The 20,702-nt window shown below is 39.8% G+C and overlaps 1 protein-coding gene across 16 annotated transcripts in view; it reads left to right on the top strand.

Annotated features, from left to right (window-relative positions):
• The window catches only part of SYNJ1 (synaptojanin 1), a 90,897-nt gene continuing 70,195 nt past the window's right edge, over nt 1-20,702 (top strand). For 3 of the 16 annotated variants that reach the window (XM_082459746.1, XM_082459744.1, XM_082459745.1), the window contains exons 1-2: nt 1-3,206; nt 4,266-4,411. In XM_082459746.1, coding sequence (XP_082315872.1) covers nt 3,106-3,206; nt 4,266-4,411 — 247 coding nt within the window. In that variant the 5' untranslated portion in view covers nt 1-3,105. The other 13 variants (XM_082459749.1, XM_082459754.1, XM_082459750.1 and 10 more) reach the window with 9 other exon arrangements.

The raw sequence follows: 20,702 nt of genomic DNA, 5'->3' as shown, positions 1-20,702 counted from the left end.
ACTAATAAAATGGCCCTTATGTTTTTAAACCCTGAGCATGTGCTTATTTCATGACTACAGTGATCTATTTTGAAAGGGTTTGGCCAGAGAAAACCATAATTCAAAAAGACACATGCACCCCAATGTTCATTGCAGCACTATTTACAATAGCCAGGTCATGGAAGCAGCCTAAGTGTCCATCGACAGATGAATGGATAAAGAAGATGTACATATATACAATGGAATATTACTCAGCCATAAAAAGGAATGAAATTGGGTCATTTGCAGAAACGTGGATGGACCTAGAGACTGTCATACAGAGTGAAGTAAGTCAGAAAGAGAAAAACAAATATCGTATATTAACGCATACATGTGTAATCTAGAAAAATGGTACAGATGAACCGGTCTGCAAGGCAGAAATAGAGACACAGATGTAGAGAACAAACGTATGGACACCAAGGGGTGAAAGCGGGGGTGGGTGATGGTGGTGGTATGAATTGGGAGATTGGGATTGATACATATACACTAATATGTATAAAATAGATAACTAATAAGAACCTACTGTATAAAAAAAAATAAAATAAAATCCAACCATTACCAAAAAAAAAAAGAAAGGGTTTGGTAAAGCTGTGGTCTTCTACTGACAGCTCTACTAATAAGAGTCCAGTTTAACTTGAAGAAAAGCAGCAATTCAGACCAAGAACCAAGAAACGTTGACCTAAATTTCCTTAGTTCAAAATCCAAAGAAACCAGGAATAGGCAGAACATCTACTTCTAAAAGGGCCTAGCACCGATATTTCCCACTCTGAGAAAGGAGAGGTTCCTAGAGCAGCCGCACGCAGACAGAGTTGCACTGGAAGTTTTGCTGTGGGCAAGTTTGGTTTGTGGTCCCAACTTCACTTCAAACTGAGTAATTTTTAACAAGTTAACTTTTCTGTGTCTCAGTTGTCATAAAAAGCAACTTCCGAGCAACATACTCAATAACATCAACACATCTTCTGGAGCCATAACCTTACATGTGTTTTTCTGGTGCATATCTGTCTGGTGTTCCTTCGGGGCTATACAAGTATTATACCTGAAAAGGCAAATAAGAAAAAATCCATTCTCACCCACTCCCATTTCATTTTTCTCTGTCCAGTGCAAACTCCAATTGAAATGGGTTCTTCTGGAGAGGGGGGGAAAAAAAAGCAAGCATGGACCAGTAGAGTATCTTAATGAGTTTAATTCTGAGGCTGCTGTTAGTAACCACTATCAAGAGCAAAACAGTTTTTCTAAGGAGATAGTACATATTAAATGAGAGAAATCCCCTCTAGTTCTCAGAACTAAACCTGTGTTTCTGCATATCTCCTTCTATAAAAGAAGTGGTTCCTTTTCTAATGAACTATAGCTACTTTAGTATCCTGAAACCAGGGTGGGTCCAGCTTCTCTAAAATGGATGAAGAAATGTTAAATCAAGCCACATGACAGGGCCTGGAGGGGGAAATGATCTTGTGCAATATGCTAAATTTAAATTCTGCTTTTGCTGTTAATAAAAGCAAGAAGGGGAAGAGGCAAAGAAAGAGCAAAGGCAAGAGGAAACAGTTTCCCGGGGTACTGAGTTCTTCAGGTTTTCAATTCCTTTTGGCCCTCTGGGTTTTGACTTCATTCCCACATTTAGGCCTATTAAGTGGAAACGGAATGAGAAGTCCGTGGGACACACTGATGTTAACCAGGAAGCATGATTTGTTGAAAAATGAGGATAGGATGAAAGGATAAGATGTCTTTAGTTATGAGATAACACAGTTGGCAGGAGCTACTCGCCATTCAGTGCCGATCATAGCTGCCTCGGCCTCAGTACAGCCGTGTTGGAGTCTGGAGATCCTGACTTGGGACTTTCCACTCCACTGTACGTACAGCTGAGCACTCTCTGTCTTTTTTTTTTTTTCACACACACACACTGTATTTTATTTTTACAAGAGATAAATAAACTGACACCAAGCATTGTAAATGGATGACCACAACAAAAGCAACAATGATTGCAATTACCAAACACGAAACACACTCATACTATGTCATAATATTGACATTCAGTACAGTAATCCTCCACTGTAACAGCTCCTTTACTTTGCAGTGAAAATTGATTTGTATATTTTTTGCCTCTGAGTCCTTGTGGGATTTTTATTTTTTTTATTCCAACAGAAAGTCACAAGAATTATAATCATCCTCATCAGTTCACTCAGTCCCATGTAATTAATTAATTTTTTTTCACCTTGATCTTTTGTTAAAACTTTTATGAATTCATCAGTTTTCCATTAGAGTTCTGAAAATGCTTATTCATTCAGTTCAGCAGTATAGTCAGTTACCAGAAACCTGTACTTGTCAGAGTCTTTTCCATGAATTCCTTGAAGATGAAACCTTTTTATAGGAACATATTTGCAAAAGCATCAGAGTACACCCAGAACTGTCTGTAAATGACAAAAGACTTAAAAATGACCACGGTTAAAGATTTTATGAAAGTTCATAATAATGCAATTGACAAGGAAATTTAGTTATTTCTGAGATATACATTTTACGAGCACTCTTTTTTAATAGTGCTCCTGAGAGCTCCAGAGCACACCAGAAGAAAAGGCAGCAAACAGAGTTGTTCCAAAGCAGAAATGAGTTTTTCTTCCTGCTACCTACCCAGACGCTCAGAATAAGAACTCGGCGCTGTTCGCGGTGAGACACCATGGACAGCTCTTCAGGCGCTGCCCTGTTGCCCAGCGTGCTGACTGTCCCAAAGCCTCCCCCCAGCCAGTCAGGCCGGTGGGGGAGGCAGGGGGTGGTCCTGACACCCTTCCTGGGCACCTATCAATACCCAGCCCCCAAAGCTTTTCCCCTGAGTCCCTCCCCGTGGTTGGTAAGCTCTGAAAAGCCCACGCGAGGGGGCCGGGGAGGCCGCAACCTCCCTCTCCCGGCATCCTCAGCGGTGGGACCTGCAGCTGCAGCTTGGGGAACACGCCGCCCGAGGAGAAGGTCACTGCGCGTGGAGGCGGCGGGCAGCTCACGGCTACCTGGCCAGCAGGGCAGCCCAGAGGGGGCGGGACCTCCCCCGACGCCCCGCCCTTCCCCGCGAGGGGCGGGCCTTCCGCCCCCGGCCGCGGCGCCATGCGGAAGAGATGGGCCTGCTGGAGCGGAAGTGACGCTTCGGGCGGCTGTGGCGGCGGCGGCGGCTGCGGAAGAAGGAGGAGGAGGAGCCGGAGGAAGAGGTGAGCCTGCCGGCTGGTGGGGGGGGGCGGGGAGCGGCAGCGGCCAGACGCACCGGCGGCGGGGCGCGCGGGCCGGCGCTTCCTGAAGCAGTCTCCACCTCCGCAGCCTGGGCGGGAGCGGTGAGTGGCGACCGCGGGCAGCCAGGTACGGGAGGGCAGGCGGGGTGGTTGGGAGACCACCGGTTGTGCGGGGCGCCGCGTCGGGCGGGGGGCAGAGGTGACAGCGGCTGTCAGACTGCCCGCGGGAAAGGCACCGAGTCGGTTTGGGCGCCTGGTCATCTCTTCTGGCGTATAATGGAGGGATCGGGCTGCTCCGCGCTTCTGTCCCCCTGGGAAGGAGCCGCTTTCCCGGAGGTTGACTGCCGGGAACCCCCGAGGAGCCTCGGTCCGGTCCGTGTCCCGACTCGTGACTCTTCCCGGGTGGCCATTCATATCCACGGGGTGCTGCCTGCGGACCCCTCAGTCGGCGGTGCCCTGGCGCTGGGCTGGAGGCGGCGGTAACCTGTACCGCTGCTCTTGCCCTTCACCGCCGCCCCCGGGAGAGCCCGTTGTGTCGGATAATCCTTTCCCTTCTCTCGCCCCCTAAGGCGCTTTGAATCAGCCTTGTTAACCTTCCTTCGCACCTACCTCTTCTCGCCCCGTAGAGGATCGGCTTGAAGTTTTCGAATCGTTTCCCTTTCAACGTAGTTGACAAATTCTGAAGCAGGAAGCTGATAAACAACTCCGAGCGAAATACGCTCAAAATGTTTCCTTTTGGTAAACATTAAGTAAAGGGGAAACTCATCTTCACCAAACCGTTCATGGACTTGGAGTGATAAAACCCTGTCTTGCCTTGCTGTGAGAATTGGTAGCTTTTCCTCTTGCTTTTCGGTAAAATTAAGTGACGACTTATCTTTTGGTATCAACCATTCTCTCCCCAAGCTCCCCCCCCCCTTTTTTTTTTTTTACCACCCCACCCCCCATCAAAACCTGGCAGGGAGGGACTTCTGGATGCCTTGCAGTCCTTGCTGCAGAAGGAAACATTAGCTTCATTTGCTTTGCTTTGCTTGGTTTTCACAGGGCTGCCTCGGAAGAAAGGAGAATGGCGTTCAGCAAAGGATTTCGGATCTATCACAAATTGGATCCTCCACCTTTCAGCCTCATAGTGGAAACTCGGCATAAGGAAGAATGTCTCATGTTCGAGTCTGGGGCTGTAGCTGTGCTCTGTAAGTCATCTCTCACATCCCAGCTGATCAGGGTCTGTTTTGCTTGAAATAATTCAGATGCAACCATTTTTTAAAGAAGACTCTGATATGCTTTTATTTCCTTTTAATCAGACCTTATTTTCTTTCAAACTTTTATTTTCTTTTCTTCCCCCCACTGCAGTTTTTTGTTGGGGGTGGGGAAGATGCAGGTTTTGGTACAGATTTTTGCTTTCTTGGGTTCTTCTGCTGCTTCTCAAAGTAAATCTTTCTTTCCAAAAAATTACGGTTGCAATGTATAGCATATCACATAAACCTGTAAAATGGCTTGCTTGACATCTTTGCTGTAATGAACAGCATTTCTTATAGGTCAGTTGTAGTAATGGACTATAAGAGTATTTATTTAATATTGTTGGAGGATTTTATGGTGAGGCGCTTACATTTTCATTAAGAGGATTGTAAACAACCTTCAAAATTTCATGTAAGGTAGGTGATTGATTTCATATTGTTTAAGAAACTACTCTGATAGTTTATTTTAAAGAAAAGGACTACTGCAGCACAAGAAAAATAGTAGATTAGTAAGGCTTGGGTGATTTTGTGGGCAGATGGATAAAATTAAAACTAAAAAGATTAATTTGAATATTACACTTGGTAATATAAGAGTTTGTCTGGTAACCTCAATTTGGGATTATTTCAAATGTGACTGTGTTGTCAGAGGCTCTCTAGTGGTAACGACTTGTTCTATATTATGCTTTTGCTATGTAGGATCAGTTTAGTTATTGGTCATATTTTTTAAAATTAAAAATACCATTTGAAAGGCATACTTACAACTGTAAGCCCCTAAATATTTTAAACTGTTAAACTTTCTCCATATTCAGTAGTGAAGGGCAGAAGACCCTAATCTCTGCATACAGAATACTAACATACAGAATATTAATATCAGTTAAACCTGATTGATCTTAATACTCTGAAATAGCAAAATTTTATCCTGACTGGGGAAAAGGATAGTGACATAATGAAAAGTCTTAAGCAGAGAACAATGTATAAGAAATATGTATTTTTTGGTACATATGGTAACATGGTTTGAGTGAACAGGAAGAGGCTATATGTGTTCTAAGAAACAAGTGTTAGTAATATGGGTTATATTTGGTCAGACTTAATTCATTTACTGATACATTGTTATTTATGCTTAAATCAACTAAAATATCACTTGCTACAATATTAATTTTGCAAAGCATGTTTCTTCATACTACAAATATTATTCTTATACTGATGAATTCTATCCAGATAAAACTATCTGTGGGGAAAAAGGTTTGTTTTAGCATGTGAAACCCTTTTCAACTGCTTGTGTTTTTTAGTGATTTCCTAATTTGTCTAAATTGTAAATGTTTCTCTAATTGTGATTACTGGTAATAATGGGAAGCCAAATTTTCAGCTACAAAGTATGTATTACCTAGAGTTATTAGGGATATTGCTGTACTTTACTCCAAGGTCAGGAAGCCTAAGGATAATCCTACTTTCAAACCTCCAGCAGTCCTCTCTTTTATGCCAAATAATGGTTTAAAAAAACAAAACAAAACAAAAAAGCTCCCCAAACCATCCATTTTGGCATTAACATTCATTTTAAGAAAAAGAATCTTAAAAACATTGTCTTAACTATTAACTCTTTTTATTTTCATTAGATTTAGACTATATAAGTAATTCTTTTCAGGAGAATAAAACTGTGAATGTTGCCTCTCTCCGTAAAGCTAGCATAAATGGATATATAATCTTTTGGGTATGTCATTAGCTTTTCTACTAATTAGCTTTTCTATGTCAGTAGCTTTTCTACTGTAAACTTTAATATTTAAAATATTAATATTTAAGAGCTAACAGACCTTTTTATAAATCATTTGACTTGTAAAATTAATTTGACATGCAGGTCAATGATACCAAGATGTGTATTGTGCTGTAGAATGTTCATTTTTAAAACCTTCACATTTTTTCAGTGCCTGTTGTATTCAGGGAGCTGTGCTTGGAAAATACTGTGGTGTTCTGTTTATCTTCACCAATCTCAGCCCTTTGAATTTCAATGCATCTTGCATATTAATCTACCAGAAGAATCTCCTAAAATCATTTTTGATATTAAACCCAAATGTAACCCTATTTTTCAATAAGATTAAGTTCAGACTCCTCAGCCTGTCAATCAAGGCCTGCCATCATTTGGTGCCACCCTGTTGGTTCAGTGTTGATCTCCTTTAAGGGAGACTGGTGTTTCCTCAGTGCTCTCCCAAAGTAGTGTGCTTTTTCCAACCGTCATCTTGCAGTCCCTCTTCCTCCAAGACTGCTAGAATGCTTTTTTCTGCCTTTCCAGTCGAAGCCTGTCAGTTCCAGTTTGAGTCTTCTTCCTTCATGACAATCTGCCCCTCCAGCTCACTCTTGTCTCTTCCTTCCCTTCATTTTGTGGAACTTAAGTCTGCATCACAAGATGAATGCTTTTTATATGCTGCTTTTGTTGTTCTCTACATGCTTGTATGCAGGTGTTTTTCTTGAACGTACATGGTGAGAGTGACCCTAGCAGGACTCAGTTTCATGTACCCAAAGTTTGTGACTTCTACAGGCTTCAGTTGCCCGGGTTTAAAGTTTAAACAATTAGACATCTTAGGCAATACATATCGTTAAGGATTGACAATCACTTAATTTTCTTGGCTTAGGCCAGAAGTGCCATGAGATAACCAATATGAAATGTCATTTTTCCTATTATTAGCACATATTAAAAAATAGGGTGCAAGTGAAAATAAACTCAGCTCATGGATCCTCTTAGGACCCAAGTATCCACTAATCAATCAAGCCTTAGAATTCTGTCTTAATGTTGATAAAGATGTTCAATCAGTCATGATGCTATGACTTAATCAATCGATGAATCAGTGATTTTCAGCCCTGTGTGCACATTATAATTACCTGGGAAGGTTTTTACAAATACTGATGCCTGGGCTCCAGCCCCCCAGAGATTCTGATATAATTAGATTGGGATGACCATTTCTGAGCATGGTTTATATAGGCCTTTCTGTGATAGATTATGGCATAACTTTTTTGGCTCACAGACGCTATCCAAAATAACCATGTTTCCAGAATTTCAGTGCTGTTACTGCCTACTGTGGGGTCCGTAATGAGTTTCCTTGAAACCCTCAGCCTGAACCAAGTGCTGATGTTCCCATAGCACTTTTGGTCTGGTGCTTTTCACAGAACGTGGAACTGTGTTCAGGTTTCTGCGTCTGGATGCTTCACTCCTTGAGGAAAAGGCCCAGGTCTCAGTAATCTTTGTATCCCTAGTGCTTAGTTCAGTGTCTTACTCATGTTGCAGAATAAATGATTATTAAATAAGTGGCATGGGGGGAAGACTAACCTAATGTAGATTATAGTATTCTGTGTTTGTAGTGCAGTATTCTGTGTTTGAAAGTGTGGTACCTTTTCATATAAAATTTATTTTCTATCTTTTAAAGAATTGCTGTTTGACCAAACTGCTGATATGAAACACATACGTTACACATTGTTTGGATTTGTTACTGAAAAATTCTCTTGGAAATAACTATTAACCACATCATTAATGTTTTTCTGAAATGCCGATTAAAATGTGTGTGATGAATGTTCTTCATAACTACCATAAGTACTGTTAACAATTTGTTTTAAAATTACTTTTCTTTAGATGGAAAATAATTTTATCGATTTCTTTCATTGCATTTATTTATTTAAAAAAACCTTTGGACTTCCCTGGTGGTCCAGTGGTTAAGACTCCACTCTTCCACTGCATGGGGCACGGGTTTGATCCCTGGTTGGGGAACTAAGATCCCACATGCCTCGAGGCACGGCCAAAAATGAAAAAAAAATAATAATAAAATAATAATAATAAAATAAAAATAAAATAATAAAAATAAAATAATAAATAAAAATAAATAATAATAAAAATATTTATTATTTAATAATAATAAATAAAAAATAATAATAATAAAATAAAAATTAAAAAAACCTTCTGAAGCGTTCTTAGATAATAGTTAATATGTTTTTTAGCCACATGCCCATTTTTAATGTTACTCATTTTTGAAAACTACTAGTCCAGAAAAATGTTCAGTTGAACCAAAAATTTGATGTCTGTGGAGCAGTGACTCAGTGTAGCAAGTGGACTGTCTGTGGCCGGTATACTGCGTCTGAACCAGCATAAGCACAAGTGTGATGGTCAGCAAGTTGGAACACTACACCCTTCTTCTTGGAAACTAATTTTTTAAGAGATAAAGGAAGACATCTATCAGTTTTGTGTTGAGTTCAGTTTTCCACCACTTTTTTACAGTTAGACACATGAAAAGACCATCACAAGGGACGGACAAGTAGCCAGTCAGACAGACACATGCTTTAAATTCACAGGCTATCTCATTTTTTTACAAGCCATCTCATGCTTTAGTAAAGGTAAATAATTTGCTTTATAATTGTATCCTAAATAGAAGATGGAGTAAAGAGAAGGTCAGCACGTCGGAAATGGAGGATGATTCACATAGACGGTGAGCGTGACATCTGTATTAAACGTAGGAGAGAAGTTTATAAAGGGCATTGGCAGGAAACTCTTTGTTGCAGCTGTTTTCCAAGTCATGTAAATACTTTTTTCTGTGATTATGCATAGCCTTGGAATGGCACCGTTAAACTAACCCATATGTGTTTGGTTGTCAATGGTTTTTTATATTCAAATGTATATATGGTGCTCACTTTCAGGATCAGCAGTGTTGACCATTTATGCTGCACAGCTGTCTCATAGCCTTACTAGTTGTGTGTGCTTGGTTGACCCTCTGGGTATACAAATGTTAGTCCGAGTGGCGTCTTACTCATTTGTTCATGAGTGAATGATTGTGCACGTGTTGTATGTCATAGTATGTCGTCACATAAAAGGGGGGGAGCAAATAACCATTACATTAAGATAATATTGGACCAAATGACTTACTTGCTCTAAACAGTTTCTTGTACCCCTTAACCTGTCTTCAGAAGTTGCATAGAGTTACAGTAGTGTGTAAATTAAATATTGTGAAGTTATGGATCACCTGTTTAAAAGACGAGGATGTAAGGTGTTGATGTAAATTCCTAACTCTTAAAATGAGAGCTTTTGTTCTTTTGGGTGTCACATGCTGGTATGGTAGGAAGGATTAATTGCTTTTATCTGTCTAGTGGTTAAGATTATCTTCAGGCTTTAACTCTGGACCTGGTTTTACCCCACATTGTCCGTCTAAGTGTCTTTTGTCTACCTTATTTGTTTTCTTTTGTCATGGAAACCTGAGCTGTAAAACTGAGGGATAATATTCTGGAGCTCTTTGTCACAGAATGTGAAGTGTCTTGCCTTTTCTATGAAACTGCACACGGTAAAGGAGTCATACTTGCCATTTACTGGAAGTTACTCTGCTAGTCACAACATTAAGCTAGAGGGGCCTAAGCTTTCTCATTTCATGGCATCCTTGGGGTCTCATTAAGTTTTTAACAGCACCCCTAAGCCACCGTTCTGTTCATTAAATAGTTAGGTCCAAACAATAAATATATATTTTTTTCAAACAATAAATATTTATGTCCTAACAGCCTTTAGTAGCTGTTTGGAAAAAATATTGCAAAGAAATTGAAAATAATTTATTTCCTTCATAAATAGCCACAGTTCTTTACTTACGGTATGGCAATGCCTGTTGAGCACTGAACAGCTTTTCAGACCTTGGCACCAGATTGAAAAGCACCACCCTCATTGCCTGTTCCACGTTGATTTTGGAGCAGTACTTGTTTTTTTTTTAATCGCAGCAACCACTGAAAACCCAGTTTCACTAAGATCTGATGTCTGATGTCATAAAGGAATGTACTGCAATCAAATGTTAAAACTCTGAGCTACCCCAGGCTAATAGTTTGGGCAGTGTCCAGCATGTGTTGAATATCTCCGTGTTTCTTTCCAGTTAAAATATCCCTCGTCTCTCCTGAGAGTTTGCTGAAGTGTCCCAGAGCATCTCAGCATACAGTTTAGACTGGCATTAGACATGCTTTATTTCATTTAATTCTGTGGGTTGTACTTTTATCCGCATTTCGCAGATGTGGAAACTGAGGCTTGGAGAGATTAAATAACTTCTCCAATGACATAGTCTTACCATTTGCTTTTTCGCTGTAATTATTATTTATGCTTTTGTTAGGGTGGTGGTTATTATTTGGTGGGGTTGAGAAATGAAACGCAAAAAGAAAGGAATGCCAGTAGACTTTAAAGTTGAGTGAGGGCTTCCCTGGTGGCGCAGTGGTTGAGAGTCTGCCTGCCAATGCAGGGGACGCCGGTTTGAGCCCTGGTCTGGGAAGATCCCACATGCTGCGGAGCAACTATAGCCCGTGAGCCACAACTACTGACCCTGCGCATCTGGAGCCTGTGCTCCGCAGCGGGCGAGGTCTCCGACAGTGAGAGGCCCGCGCACCGCGGTGAAGAGTGACCCCCCTCGCCGCAACTGGAGAAAGCCCTCGCACAGAAACAAAGACCCAACAAAGCCAAAGATAAATAAATAAATTTATAAAAAAAAAAAAAAAAGTTGAGTGAAATGGTAAGCATTTTCTAATGAGGGAAGTGTTAAACTTGCTGTGTTTTTACCTACAAACTGTTAATATCTAAGAGGGAAACATGGTTTGATTTAGCATTAGGTAATTAGAAACTTTATGTTTTAACTTTGCCGGGCCAAGTTCAATGTCAGGTTTTAGAATTTTGGATGAGGGGTGTAGTAGGTGGCCATGACAAGCAGTGTGCATAGTTTTTTGTTTGTTTTTTTAATTGCCAAATGCCGCTAGTCAGCACGATTGCCCTTTAGATAAGTTGCAGTATCTTATCTCTTTTTAAGAAAAAATTTCAAGTTGAGGAAAGAAGTTCCTTTTTTATAGTTGACTATTTCTGTGCAGAAAAATGAAATTTAGCCTGGTTATATATCACTTTATGTTAGGGTTGCAAAAATTCATTTTCTTTTTGTAAACAGTTTTTGGAATGTTCGTATTTAATAGAAAAGAAAATAAATAGCAACTTAATATCAACACTTAAAAAAAAAAAAATCAACCTTACTCCTCTATCCTGGGCAGCAGGATTAGCCTGCTAACATAGGGCCAGTAGTAGTTCCTAAGTGCCTTCTTTTCTTTACCACTTAAGTGTGCTATGAGGAAGTAAAAGGTGAAGGCAAAAAATTTCTCTCTCACTGAACAGTAAAGCCTTGTTATGTGACTTCTTATTATATGATTTCAGGTCTCTCAGATGTTCTAAAATGTCCTTAAAATATAACTAGGCCAGGAATGTAACAGGATACTTGCTTCTGAGCATGATGGTGTAACAGGATCTGTATTTGCCCTTCCACCTTAAATAACAACAACAACAAAAACGAACAAAAAAATGTGAAACAATTTTCAGCGCTTGAACAATAGGCAGCACAAGACACTGATCCCTAAGAGAAGGGAAACAAATGAGGGGAGCCTTGCGATCGCTGCCTTGAGAGCTTCCAGGCTACAGCCGCAGCAGGATGAACCCAGATAAAGCCTGGCAGTCTCCCTGCGTTGAGGAGATAGAGTAGGAACTTCGGCGAAACGCGAGCATCTAGAATTCTCAGGACTAAGTACCAGAAAAGGTATAACTGCACAGAGCTCTTGAGATTGTAGTGGATTCCACTTGAGACATCAGCTGACTTCTGATTGGTGCCAGTGTATGAGGAAGCTATCAAGGCAGGAAAGAACCACCAAAGAGGAGCAGGCAGAAAAATTCCTGGAGCTTAGGGCTGGGCATAGTTCATGCTCCAAACAGCCAGAATAGAGAAAACTGGTAATACTCGGGGGATTGGGTTGAACACTCAGAGAAGGGTGTATTACTTCAGTAGTGGAGCCAAGTAGCTCTAGACCACATGCTGCTCTGGTCCTGCCTGACAGAGCTTCAAAGCAAGACCCAAAGGGGTCAAACTGTTTCCAAATAATTTCCAAATAACTCAACTGTATCCCAGAATAAAGATTATAGGAATGTTTATAGGAATATAAAATATATATACATATACCCAGCATTCAACCCTGTCAATTTCACAATGTCTGGCATTCAATTAAAAATTACCATGCATGAAAAGAAGCAGGAAAATATATCCTGTAATGAGGAGAAAAGTCAATCTGTAGAAACAGATGCTTAAATTAATAAGAACATTAAAACAGCTATTATAAATATAGTCCATATGTTCAGGAACACAGGAAAGAATGAACATGTTAAGGAGAGACATGAAAAATGTAAAGACCCAAATCAAACTTCCAGAATTGAAAAAAACAATGTCTGAAATGAAAAAAAATACACTGATGGGGATTAATAGATTAGACTCTGCAGGATAAATGAGTGGCGAATTTGAAGACAAAATAATAGAAACAACCCAAAATGAAGCACAGAAAAGCAGACTAAAATAGATAAACAGAGCATCAGAGGGCTGTGGGACAACTTCAAGTGGCCCCATATGTATGTGCAGTTGGAATCCTAGAAGGAAGGGGGTGGAGCAGGAAAATATTTGAAGAAATAATGGCTGACAAGTTTCCAAAATTGATGAAAACTATAAATCCATTCATCCAAGAAGCTAAATGAACCCCAAGCAGAAGAACCATGAAGAGAAAGAACTACACCCAAATATGTGATCAAATTGCTTAAAACTGGTGACGTAGAGAAAAATCCTAAAAACAGCCCAGGAAAGAAAAAAAAAAAGATATAAATGTAGAAGAAGGAAGATACAAATCATGATAGACTTCAGAAACAGTCAAAGCCAGATGAGAAAGAGCTATATCTTTAATGTACTGAAATGGAAAAAACAACAACCACCCTGAAACTGTCCACCTAGAATTCTGTACCCAGTCACAAACAAAGATGATGTAAAGACTTTCAGATGTTCAGATGATAAAAAAAATGAGCCAATTATATGAGTAGCAATTTAAATAGTATTGCTTTTCTTTGCATCTAGTGCCAATACATTCAGAAATTTTGAGGTTGTAAAGTCTGAATCGTTACATTGTGTTACTTAGTTATGTTTTAACTCTAAGCTTGAAAGAGGCAGAAAGAGTGGAATGGATTAGTGCAATTGGGGTTAGTCTTGTAAGCAGAGTGCCAAAAGGAGGTATATCTTTAAAAATTGCATATCATGTTTTTACTGGTGACAGTTTAAATTTGCTTGAGTTTTTAAATGGTTGTTAATAAGAATTTGTGTTTTATCTTTTTCCACTAAAATAGATTTTGCAAGTGAAATCCATTGTTATTCCTCTGTAATGTTACACAATATGAGCAATGCATTCACATTGGAGTGCATTTCATAGCTAATGAACTAATCAAATTACTGTGAGTACATTTGGCATTTGGAGAGATGCATTAACTCTTAGTGGTCAACTGGACACCTATTTAATTACTCCCTCAGTTCAGGCTGGAAGAATTTATGTACTCTTTACACTCCTGGATGATTTTAAGATAACTTAGTCAGTTAAAAGAAAAAATAAAAAACAAAATACTTCTTATTAAATTATTGGCTAAAACATACTGAATGTTATTAAAATTCTCTCTTCTTCCCTTTTATTATAGTCTTCTTACATAACTTTATAAAGTGTGTTTGCTTATATAAACTAGGTCTTTGCAATAAATATTTATTATGGGTTATGTTTCATTTTGTTCACTAGCCGACCATAGGATTGCTGTCGTCTGTTGAATACCTTACTGAAAGGTAGATAAACAGCCTTTTAATATCCTGTGGACCATGTTCAAAGTATAGGCAGGATGAAGCTTATTATTTATTTTATTTTTTAAATTAAAAAAAATATATTTTATTCATTTATTTATGTATTTGGCTGTGCCGGGTCTTAGTTGCGGCACACGGGCTCTTCGTTGCAGCACGCAGATCTTTCAGTTGCGGCATGCATGTGGGATCTAGTTCCCTGATCAGGGATTGAACCCAGGACCCCTGCATTGGGGGCGTGGAGTCTTAACCACTGGACCATCAGGGAAGTCCTGAATCTTATTATTAAGTAAATTCCTAACTGGTTGTACATTAGTGCTCGTTAGTGGTCTGTCTTGGTCAACGCTGGGGATATGACTTTGGCCTGTCTTGTTTCACAATTTGATTATTTTCTTGGAGAATGGGGTAGAAAGGTCATTATCAGATTTGTAGATGTTGCAAAGCTGTGTGGGACTGATGCAGAGCTGGGTTGAATAATTTTTTATTTTGGATGGCACAGTTGAGATCCAGTTTTTTTCAGACTGAGAAAATGGGTTAGAACCTACAAAATGAAAATGCACTCCCCCTTGTTTGAGTTTTGTGTCCATTCCTGAACCAACTACTGTGGCTACAGGGATATCAGGTGCTACTTGGGTTGGGCAGATGATTGGCAAAAGAAGGTAGAAATTTCTGTGATTGTTTGAGTTCCCATAAAACCCCACCTGTACCATGGCTACATAGTAAGGGAGGGTGGGCACAGGTACTGGGTCGATGGTCACCTTGACCACTGCATTCCTTCAAATCTGCTCTCCTTCAGTCTTCCTTATCTCAGGGGATTGCTCTCTATCCACCTAGCTGCTTAAACCAGAACTTAAGAATCACCCTCTACACCTCCTTCTCTCTCATTTCACACATTCACTCCATTACCGCGTACCGTCAACTCAACCTCCTAATTTCATTGAGAATCCACGCAGTTCACCGTTTCAGCTGGTTCTACACCAGTCAAGCCACTGCAGTCTCTTTCATGGACCTTTATAATAGCCTCCTTAAATGGTCTCCCTGCTTCCACTCCCCCTACCCACTCTCCAGTGTTCTTAAATACACAGTTTAGATTTTATTATTCCCCTGCTTAATACCCTTCAGTGGTTGGTCACTGAACTTAAAATCCAAACTCTTTAAAATGACCTGCAATAAAATCGAGTCCGTCTCCCTCTTCAGTCTTACACTGTACTGTCTGTTGGTTTCTGTGTTCCAGCCACATTGGCCCTTTTTTTTTTTTTAGTTCTGAATGTATCAACTTCTTTCTGGTCTCAGGGTCTTCACAAAAGCTGTTCCTCCTGCTCAGGATTTTATTTTTAAAGATAAACTTGTTCGCACACGTGGAAAAGTACATAAACGATAAATGTTCGACTTGATGGCTTATTACAGAGTGAACATATTCATGTTACCACTACCAGGTCGAGAACAGAACATTATTGCTGGCTCTCCAGAAGATTCTGTCATGTTCCTTTCCAATTATTATCTCCATCATGATCTGCAAAGATAATCACTGTCCTGACTTCTTACCTCATAGGTTAGTTTCATCTGGTTTTCAACTTAACATAAATGGAATCATTCAGTATGTATTCTGTTGTGCCCAGCTTCTTTCATTCAGTGTTAGATATGGGAGATCATGCATGTTGTAGCATATAGCAGTAGTTTATTCATTTTCATTGCTATGTAGTATTCCATTGTATGAATATTCCACTATTCTGTTGACATTTGCTTTATTTCCAATTTTTCTTATTATAAATGACACTAGTATGAATATCCTTTTACATGTTTTTTGGTGCACATACATACATATTTCTGTTGGATATTTTCTTAGGAATGGAATTTCTGGTCATAGGGTATGTGGATGTTGTGTGGAACACTTCTACCTGCACTCTTAATTTGGCTAACTTCCTGTTTATTCTTCAGGTTTCAACTTAAAGGTCACTTCTGCAGGCAGGCCGGCCTATTCTAATCACCGCCTTCCCCCACAAACAATTTTAGATTAGGTCCTCCTGTTGCAGTCTGTTGGAACTCCATCACTGTACTTAGTATAATTTATAATTTTGCAGATGTATGATTATATAATGCCTGTCTTCCCAGTGGAAGGTATTGGGGCACTGACTTTTTTAATTCCTAGAACTTTGCCAGGATCCTGGTATATGGTAGGCATTCAGTAAATACTTGTTGCACAAATGGGTGAAAGGTTATTTTTATTTTGAAATGTTGCCAAGATTGGGATGTGCAGTTTAAATAGAACACTAATTTGGATAGCTGAGTATGTTTCAGCTGGAATTTTAGTTATTTACTAATACAAAGAAAACCGTTTTCCTTTAAAATAATTTTCTCTTTATGTGTAATGAAATGGAAAGAGTCTTTACCACCAGCTGGTTATATGATCTTGGACGAATCACCTAACCTCTAGTCTTTTTCTTCTGAAAATGAGTAGCTTGGACTGCACGATCTCAAGGATCCTCTGACTAGAGGATCTCTGCTTCTACACCAAAGTTGTACCTGCATGCAAATAAGCCGGCCACAAACTGCGGTGCATGGAACCACAGGCAAATTGTGTTTCTAGGAAGGTCGTGCTAATTTGTAATCCTGTTTTCATATTCTTACTGGCTTTCTTCAGCTTGGTCTTCTGTATCATCAGCTAAGGAAAGACAGTCTGTTCCCACCTGGAAGGTTTGAGCCGCAGCAGAATGTTGACCTTGGATGGCAGGACCTTCAGTGGGTAGCGTAATTATTTAGTTTGAAATATTAATTCATCAGAAGTTAGAGAAATCTACATTTAAATTTAATCCTCAAAATACCATTTAAGTTTTTAAAGAAATGACTTTTTATTTATCTGAATGTCTTAGATAATAAGTTAATTTTATTTCTTTCCATTCAGATGGTAGAGTTAGCAAGGCAGGCGTGACCATCGTGTTGCAATTATCCTATGTTTAATAAGCCTGTATTTTAGAGTCACAACTCATGAAAATCAAGAAATAGGCATATGATTATGTTTTCATCTGAATTTCTGTAGCCTGACTTTTGTTTCTTATCTTAGTTGCCTTAACTTCTCATTTGAGAAGGGCGGGTGTAACACCAAAAATGCTGAGTAATGCCAGCTATGTCATATGACAGAGTGCTATAAAATAAGCCAATCCAGCAAAAAAAGGTGTTGAGTAATGTGATAGAGAACAATAGGTATGTTAAATTTTGATAGAGAACAATTGATATATTTATACTCTGAGTGTTTTCTGTAGTCTATAAATAGATAATCTCTATAGCTTCTATTTTCATTACTTTCCTGTAGTTTAAATAGGAGACGTAGATTAGGCCTGCCTTCAGTCATGAATTTGTTCAGTTAAAAAACTCTGAAACAGGCACAGAGCTAAAATAATGAATAAGTTATCTGTATTAAGTTGTGGGATATCACTAGCTCGTGGCTTTACGTAGTTTTAAAGACTTCTTAACTACTTCTGTGATGACAGGTAAAGGTAAGCTTATGATTTTCCAGCTACAAGTTTGACAGAGGAGGATATGAAAGCTAATTTATTTAGGATGAATGTAAGGAAAACATTTGTGACAGAGTATTAGCAATATTTACCCTTCCTGGGCTCTCCATTCTATAATTGCCGAGTCTGCTTCTTTCCCAAGTTGTTATGTATCTATTATTTGATGAATATATGATAGCCTTGGGAAGAGCAGGCCATGGGGCCGTTCTCAAGGCTGTAGAACTTATTGCTCCCTTTCAAGTTTATAAAAGTCCTAGTGCCCATTGAACTTTTGCCTACTTGGAGGAAAATACCTCTCGGATCACTTAGAATCCGAGCAGCCTGTCCTCTCCCACTGACTGGCCAGGTTATCTTGTCGTCTCTCCTCTCTGAATTTATCCAGGATACCAAAGAATGTTGTCAGAATAAATTTTAACTGGGGAAGTATCAAACATACATCAAAGAAGAGAGAATAGTGTCGTTGATTCCCATGTATCTGCCAGCCAACCTCAGCGATTATCACAGACACTTTTTAAAATATATTTATTTATTTATTTATTTATTTATGGCTGTGTTGGGTCTTTGTTGCTGCGCGCAGGCTTTCTCTAGTTGCGGTGAGCAGGGGCTACCCTTCGTTGTGGTGCGTGGGCTTCTCATTGCGGTGACTTCTCTTGCTGAAGAGCACGGGCTCTACGTGCGCGGGCTTCAGTAGTTGTGGCGTGCGGGCTTCAGTAGTTGTGGCGTGCGGGCTCAGTAGTTGTGGCTCGCAGGCTCTAGAGCACAGGCTCAGTAGTTGTGGCACACGGGCTTAGTTGCTCCTTGGCATGTGGGATCTTCCTGGACCAGGGCTCGAACCCGTGTCCCCTGCATTGGCAGGCGGATTCTTAACCACTGTGCCACCAGGGAAGTCCAATCACAGACGCTTGTGTTTATCTGTATCCCTTATCTGCTATCTCCCCCCTCCGCCACCACTGTTTATTTTGAAGTAAACCCTGGACATCATTTAATTTCATCCATAAATATTTTTATGAGAATAAATGTTTATGGCACATATTTTATTTTGCTTTAAATTCTTTTCTATGACCTGATTCATATTCATATATTCACTAGGAGTAGATTCAGAGGGCCTTCAGATGATCAGTTCTAATGACGTGAGGATATGTTTAAAAATAGAGCTATAATTATAAATTTACGCTTAAGATAGCTCTGTGTTCTCAGGAAATGCACATTTGCACTAGATTGATGACTAAGATTTAAAGGATGAATGAAAGATAGTGTTGAATGTGACATGAGAAGAAAAGTTTTTCCAGTTAAAATAAGGAAAATAAGGAGGGGGTTAGTTACTGTTGATGCCTGAGGTGTCATAGCAGTAACTTCAGAAGCCAGGCTCTGTCTTACCTTCTGGGCTTAACAAATGAGCTGAAGACATGTGGCCCTCCTTACCTCAGCTGAACTGCTCAAGATCTTGATCGGCTCAGAATGACTCCTAAAACAATGGGCTTCTTGGCTATTCCTACCTACCCACGGTTAGAAATCAGTCACTTGTAAAAAGAAAGGTTTGTTTTTCCTAGCGTTTCGTTTGTTTAATAACAACATGAAAAGGAGGAAAAACAAACCACTTCTCTTTCAAAACGCAGGCTGTTGCCCTCATGGAAAGCGCAGTAGATAACCTTGAAAGACAGCACTAACAGGAGAGCGAGTAGCCTGAACTTCCGTATCACCATGTTTCCTGAACTTTCATTTCTGCTCATTGTTTCCTCTCAGCTCTCCGCACCCCCTGCCATTTTATACACTCCACAGCTTACACCCTGGTTAGCAGTCATTTAACAGTGCCCATTTTCCCATCCTCACCTTCACACCCCACCACAGACATCACATTTGAAAATTTCCAGACATCACTATGAGGAACTGTTAAACTTCAATAATGAAGGCATTCAAATGCTATCAGTGGTAAGATAAAATGTTTATCTTTTTGTGTATTATTTTATTTATTTATTTTTAAGTTTTTAAAAAAAATTTTTAAATTTTTTTATTTAAAAAAAATTATTATCATTACTATTTTTGGCTGCGCTGTGCGGCTTGTGGGATCTTAGTTCCTGGACCAGGGATTGACCCCAGGCCCCCTGCAGTGAAAGCGCAGAGTCCTAACCACTGGATTGCCAGGGAATTCCCCTTATGTATTATTTTAAAACTTACAAAACATTCCCTTTTGTGCCAAAACCTCTCAATTTATTTTTGTCTATTAGATGAATACTTAATCAATAGCTGCAGTGTTTAGAGTCTCTATGTTAGGTGGGCATCGTGTTGAGATATAAAGAAATAAGACTTAGTTTCTATTGCTACTAGTAGACAAGTGTCTGTGGTATAAAGTAAAGAGAAGAAAGAGATTTCCTTCCAACCAGAGTAATCAGAGGAAACTTCAGGAAGAAAGCGGCATTTTTTGTTACGTATTGAAAGGTGGGTAGTATTTGGAAACACAAAGATGGCTAACAAGTATTCGGGATGGAGAGAACGTGGTGAACAACAAAAGAGAGGGGAGGGAGGGGAAAGAACATGGAGCCTGTAGGAGGGGAGCAAGTTACTCATTTTAGCTAAAGCCTGGGATGCAAGGGGAGAGTATTAAGGGAAAAAGAAAGATGGGGATGGATTGAGTAAAGTTGTTACAAATGCTGTGTTTTATCTAAAGGTTATACACGTTATTTTAAAGTGTTATGGCTTTCTTTCTTTTTTTAAATTAATTTATTTTTGGCTGCATTGGGTCTTTGTTGCTGCGCGCGGACTTTCTCTAGTTGCGGCGAGTGGGGGCTACTCTTCCTTGTGGTGCGCAGGCTTCTCATTGCGATGGCTTGTCTTTGTTGTGGAGCACAGGCTCTAGGCGCGTGGGCTTCAGTAGTTGTGGCTCGTGGGCTCAGTAGTTGTGGCTTGCGGGCTCTAGAGCGCAGGCTCAGTTGTTGTGGCGCACGGGCTTAGTTGCTCCACGGCATGTGGGATCTTCCCAGACCAGGGCTCGAACCTATGTCCCTGCATTGGCAGGTGGATTCTTAACCACTGTGCCACCAGGGAAGTCCCATGGCTTTCTTATTT

The sequence above is a fragment of the Balaenoptera physalus genome (genome assembly GCF_965194825.1).
Source record: "Balaenoptera physalus genome assembly, chromosome: 4".
NCBI lineage: Eukaryota > Metazoa > Chordata > Mammalia > Artiodactyla > Balaenopteridae > Balaenoptera > Balaenoptera physalus.
This window is presented reverse-complemented; position numbering and strand designations above follow the sequence as displayed.